We start from the raw sequence: 6,292 nt of genomic DNA, 5'->3' as shown, positions 1-6,292 counted from the left end.
TTGGCGGAAAAAGCGGAAGTCCAGCGGCTAATGCTGATTGGTGGAGTGTGAATGAGTTGCAGAAGTGCTGATTGGTGCGCCGTAGTGTGGGCGGAGCTCCCGGTGCGTGCTGCTGGTTGCTGTGAGGAGGCTCTGGTGGTCGGACCGAGGTGACAGCTGGGAGATCAGGTAACAGCCCGGTGTGCACTGCTACCATAGGGCTGGCGCTATATATACAGGTGGCATCTGCAGCAACAGTGCGGACATGAATATCCGGGTACAGAGGGGGAGATGTGCTGCAGGGTAAAGCCGGTCATTGCTCATCCCTGTCATCGGGCACGTTATGGGGGAAGTGTATAGAGGTGGGGACAAATGTAGGGGAATGGTTGCCGGGCACATTACTCCGCAGCGTATTCCAGCAGCAGCAAAGCGGATGAGGGTCTGTGTACTCTCTGCACACTGTGCATCTAAGGCCAGCGAGGACTCTGCACTGCTTGCCTCATCAGTGGGTGTGAGGAGATCAGCCATATCCTCATCCTCCTCCTCACTTTCCCGCGTCTGGCTGTAAGACAACTGACTGCAGCAGTAGTCTGCAATAGCATCACTAAGCCACGCCCACATTGCCCAAGGAGGCGGGGCTTGTGCCAATCCCCAGCTGGAGAGGACTGTTCCCATCATCCAGATCAGGGAGGGGCTATAGCTGTAGGGTTAGTGCTCCTGAGGTTACAGTGACACTAACACGGGGCAGATTTCTGTGAAATTCACCTCTGAACCTTTCTGATTGCAGGAGTACCTAGGATGGCCGCTGCAGAACTGCTGGTGTCGGCTCCGGGGAAGGTCATATTACATGGAGAGCATGCTGTCGTGCACGGGAAGGTAGGGCGAATGTCCGGCTCATGCCTGCGGATGTACACAGGAAGCGCAATCATCGAAATAGTATACAGAGAAATGAGTGAGGAAGTCTTCTCAAGTAGTGAGCGACTGGAATGCCTAGAAGCTTCTATATCATCGCTCCCAACCGTCCTGGGTGCAGCAGGACAGCGATGTCCTAGGAGGCCAAGGATATGGCCGAACTTCACTGTCTCCTGTCATGGAGGCTCCCTGCACGTTACGGAGGAATTCATTCACCAGTAGTCCCTCCAACTCCGGGGCACGGACTGACATCTGTCTGTGCTCTGTACATAATTACATTCCTTTAACTCCTACTTCACTTTTCTTGAAATGTGGCCTTTCCCAGGACTCAAACACTGACCTCCTGCATGGCAGTCAGCGGCTGCAGCAATGAGCCAAAGGCTGCATTTCCCAGTATAGGAGAAGTTTCTGTGCTTGAAAGTGACTGGTATTCTTCATTACAGGCACGTTGTACTGGTACATAGAAATGCATCTCCAGATTCCAGTGCATTTCTATATACTTGTATTCTAGGAGTAAAATAAGAGATTTTTTTTTTCTTTCTATAAAATTACCAAAAGAGCAATGAAAAACAATTATAATATTGACATTTTTAGTTTCAACAATTTTTATTTTAGGAAATATTATTAAACATGAATAACATAGATCATAAAGTTCAAGGATCCCCTCGCAAGGGGAATATATGACGGATTATGTAAAAAAAAAAAAAAAAATACAATATTCCTGACGGTTTAGTCATAGTTGTCTAAATCTAATATATAACAATTTTAGCTCAAATATGTTTGGGTTAATGAGAGGGGGAAGAAAAAAGTGGGGGATAGAGAACATTGAGTGTTAAGTTGACGTGAGTTACTAAATTATATAAATCAAAAGTTAAAGTTATCAATAAGTATTGGTATAGTTGTGTGTTATGTGGCTAGAGACATTATTCTAGAAAGGTTGTCATCATTCTGTGATAACAATGACATTTTTAATGCATTTTTTTTCTTAAAATAAATATCACAAATTGTCAAAAAGACAGAAATATTTGGCATGCCTCTAATTGTAGCAACCCGTACAATACAGTGATAAGATTATTTAAAGGCACATCGCACAGTTAACCTCTTTTTTTTTTTTTTCTATGAATGTTGGGAGATATGTCTACATTTCTACATATGTTTATTGTCTCCAATAAGTATCTCCTATATCTTATCATGACATCTCTGCCTTGTACATTTTATGCTTCTTATTAGGTGGCTTTGGCAGTAGGTTTAAATTTAAGGACGTTCCTTAGACTGAAGCCACATAAAGATAATGGCACTGTGGTAGTTAACCTTCCAAATATTGGAACCAAGTTGACCTGGAAAGTCTCTGACCTTCAGACCCTGGTACCTTCTTTCCACGGTGAGTTTAATCCCTTCCCGAATGGGTGATTTTTCTTTCTTGCACGTTTGTTTTTTTTTCCTTCTCTTCTTCCAAGAACCATAACATTTTTATCTTTCCCATCAACCTATCTGTATGAGGACTTGCTTTTTGCAGGACAAGTTCTAGTTATGAATGACACATAATTTACTGGAAAACGAGAGCAAAATATCAAGTTCAATGAAATGCTGCATCTCTTTCTCTATCCTTTTTGACACCTCTGCAGTGGTGACATCACATCTACAGCATGTGACCACTGCAGCCAATCACTGGGCTAAGTAATGATTCCGAGGTGGATGGTACAAGTCTGGCAGAGAGGCAGTGTGGGTGCAGCAGTTTAAGCAGAGCAAACTGATAGACTATTACACTTTAAAAATAGACCAACCCCTTTAGCAGACTGCTTGGATTTTGATGTGCCACGTGAAGATCATTCGGAAAACCGAAATATTTTTGACTATGACTTTATTTAGAAAATATGTGAAATATAGACCCATTTGTCCTATATATAGATGTAGGTGTTCGTTACTAAAAGGCTTATTTCACAAGGGTGCCCATCTGCTGGAGTAATGGGTGTCATCAGCATTGCGTTTTAAAGGGAATCTGTCAGCTGTTTTTTTCTATGTAATCTGATGACAGCAGAAGATAGAGGCTGAAATACAGAATTCAGGGATGTATCACTTGTCAAAGTGCGTGCTGTTTACGAACTGTGAAAAGTTCCAATGCCGGACTAGTCCGGCACCGTCCCCTCCTGTGATTGGCACCTCACAGTTCATGCACATTATATATACAGATCCTGGTGTGGGCGGGGTTAGCTTCCTCAGCTCTGCTTCATTCTTAATCTAAAAGCTCTGATTGTGTCAGAACAGCTGCACCCAGTAAACTAAGTGATACATTATTGGATTAAGGGTCTATTTACCTACATTATGCTGGTCTCAGATGAGGTAGCAAAAACCTGCGGACAGATTCCCTTTAAGGAGGGCATAAACAGAAAAACTTAATCAAAAGCACTTGCCAAGTGATCGATAGTCTACTTTTTGTGTTAGGAGAGAATCATCACACTACAAACTGATAAAGGAAAAGAAGGATTAGGCATGTTGTATTTCAACGTGCCCAATACTTTGTTCTGTCCCAGAGGTGTTTGGCCGCAATTTATTGTTTTGTTGTTTTTCCCAGTTAGAACACATCAGCAAACTGAGTGTGAATGTGTGTTAAGGGAGTCATGAGAAATCCAATTCTCAGTGGCTTTCCAGATGTTCACCGCTAGTGCAGGGTATTTCTCAAGCTTCAAGATGCTTTTCATACTATCAGCATAAGTGAGCACCTGTGGAGTATAAGCAAGTACATTGCAGGGCTGTCACTTTGCTATGCCCAGGATATATGGCTTTTATGGGTTTTCTCTTGGCACATAGTCAGAGTCACAGAATTATATCAGGTTGTCCATGACTGACTTTATGTGCAATCCATGAGTTGTTAGTCTTTTCATGTGCTTTTCACTTGTCTAGTTTCTCCAGGACATGGACCGGTCAGTCCTAGCCCGGAACAGCTGGATCTTCTAAAGACATTTGCAGGCATTTCCAATGGAACCAAAGATACCGAAAGTCTAGCTGTCTTGGCATTCCTCTATCTTTACCTCTCCATCTGTGGCACGTAAGTGTAGGCAGATTGTAAATTATTGAAAGGACTTCCTAGTTGTGCTCTTTGGGGTCATGTGTCTTCTTGTGAGTGTTGGCTTACAAGATTTTCATTTAAATAAAATTTACCCAGAAATCACTTCTAATTAGCCTATATAATTATATAGCCTGAATTGCGAAATGTTTGTTTTATTTCTTTCCCTAGTTAATAGCAGATGGACACATTGACCTATAAATTGTTTTAAATTACTTAGAAAATTGTCAAGTTTGGAAATCGTGGTTTGGTCTCAGCTGCCTACAGGAGCAGGTTTGGGATCCAGTGCAGCATATTCTGTGAGTATTGCTGCCGCCCTATTAACCTCAACTGGAAAGATTTCCTCTCCAGCGCAGGAAGATGTTGACACCATTAGGTACGTGGCTGGGCTTGAAAAGTTTTACTAGAAATCTTGTAGTAATTTATGTTGTCTTAATGTAACTTTGTAATTGCTGTGACAGGTGGACACACACGGAATTGAATCTCATTAATGGTTGGGCCTTTCGGGGTGAGAAGGTCATCCATGGGAACCCCTCCGGAGTGGACAATGCTGTAGGAACATGGGGTATATAACTTCGGTAAATTCTGTCAATGTAGAAATAGTACTTAGTCATGGTTTTTATGATTTTTAAGCACATTAAGTAGAAAAAAGTCTGGAGCTGATTCTAGATGTGACATTTGCGTTTTGAAGCTGTTGCTGTGAACCCACAACATGCAGGCAAAGTAGCTAAGAAACTAAGATCTATCTGTACCAGAATTATGGAAAGAAGTATGGAGAGGGCTTGGAAAGGCTCATGATTCAAAGCACACCACATCCTCTGTAAAACCTGGTGGAGACAGCTCAGGAATTTAAGGCAAAGAAGTGGAAGTCAGCTGCAGTAAAGGCATTGAAAAGCATCACAAAGGAGGAAAGCAAGTGTATTAAACATTAACATTTTATTTATGTTAAAGTTAATATGTCCAATTACTAAGTGGGCTTTGTAGAAAATGGTTGCAATTCCTAAATGTTTCACAGGATATTTTTGTTCAACTCCTCGTAGCAATGCTAGATAGGGGAGGGTTCAATCCTAGCTGTGCAGGTTTTGATTAGTGCACCTGGCTAGCTTTGCATATAAAAAGGCAAGGTGTTCATGGAAGTCAGTCTGCTGAGGAAGCTGAGCAGACTGGAAATGTCTTGGAGTTAAAGAAAGGCCAGAATCTCTCTTTGAGAAGACTCCGCAGAAGTCATGTGCAGAGTACCTCAAGTGTTAGTGGTTGCGATAGACAATAGCAGTTTTGTTTGCCCGAGCTGGGGCTAGCTCAGTCATGTATGAGTAGCCAGGGTCTGTTCTGCCTAGTTAGCGCCTGTAGAAGGCTAGGGATTAGTGATGAGCGAGTATACTCGTTGCTCGGGTGATCCCAGAGTATTTGTTATTGCTTGGAGATATAGTTTTCATCGCCTCAGTTGCATGATTCACGGTTTCCAGATAAGCTGAATACATGTGAGAATTCCCTAACAAACAGGCATTCCTCACAAGTATTCAGCGTATCTGGAAGCCATAAATCATGCAACTGAAGCGATGAAAACTATATCTCCAAGCAATAACAAATACTCGGAGGTCACCCGAGCAACGAGTAAACTCTCTCATCACTACTACGGATATATCTTTATGATTTTGTTTTGCTTCTGTGCAAGTTACTTGTGGAAAGCAATAAAACTGCACATGTTGGGACCAAAACCGCATTGCCTGTGTGAAGGCTACCTAATGCCTACCTACCTCTGAAAGTGAGTCTCTACAATTGGTGGATGAAATGCGGTTGTGAAGTTCCAGAGGGCACAGGCAATTGCAGTGTAAAGTTTGAATGTCCTGGATAAAGGCAGCTACAACACTGCAAACAGTCTAAAATCATGGAGGAGCTTGTTAAGCAATTATTCTATCTGCAGTAGCTGATACAGCTGCAGACCCAACAAGAAACCAACAAAGTCCTGATTCAGTAGTTTACGCAGCAGCAGTGAGAGTTGCGGCAGCAGGTTCAGCAACAGCATGAACAGCCGATGCTCTCCTGGCAGAAACTGGGCCAGGTAGATGGCACCAACCTCCAGTCAATGCGAAGGTAACCAGGTGAGGTGAGCCATTCGGGAGGCCTTAGAGAAGATGACTCTGAAGTACGACGTTGAGGCTTTTCTGACTGTATTTGAGAGTGTGGCAGACAGAAAGAAACTGCCCCCAGCAATGAACAGTGGTCCTAGCTCCATACCTTACATTTGGGCATCACCCTGTTAGTCCGGCTACACCTTAAACTTATTACACTTGGTGCAGAAATGACTGCAGCCTGAGACCTGTTTCCAGCACAGAT

General features: G+C 42.9%; 1 protein-coding gene across 2 annotated transcripts in view; it reads left to right on the top strand.

The window, feature by feature from the left end:
• Positions 1-35: 35 nt before the first annotated feature.
• MVK (mevalonate kinase) overlaps positions 36-6,292 on the top strand; it is a 32,387-nt gene continuing 26,130 nt past the window's right edge. The window contains exons 1-6 of one of the 2 annotated variants that reach the window (XM_077295794.1): positions 36-168; positions 767-855; positions 2,122-2,272; positions 3,793-3,937; positions 4,176-4,331; positions 4,417-4,520. In XM_077295794.1, the coding sequence (XP_077151909.1) occupies positions 778-855; positions 2,122-2,272; positions 3,793-3,937; positions 4,176-4,331; positions 4,417-4,520 (634 nt within the window). In that variant the 5' untranslated portion in view covers positions 36-168; positions 767-777. Of the gene's footprint in view, positions 169-259; positions 283-766; positions 856-2,121; positions 2,273-3,792; positions 3,938-4,175; positions 4,332-4,416; positions 4,521-6,292 lie in introns of those variants that run through there. The other variant, XM_077295802.1, reaches the window with a different exon arrangement.

Source organism: Ranitomeya variabilis, chromosome 1 (assembly GCF_051348905.1).
Source record: "Ranitomeya variabilis isolate aRanVar5 chromosome 1, aRanVar5.hap1, whole genome shotgun sequence".
NCBI lineage: Eukaryota > Metazoa > Chordata > Amphibia > Anura > Dendrobatidae > Ranitomeya > Ranitomeya variabilis.
The sequence above is the reverse complement of the archived record's forward strand: the minus strand, read 5'-3'. Positions and strand labels throughout refer to the sequence as shown.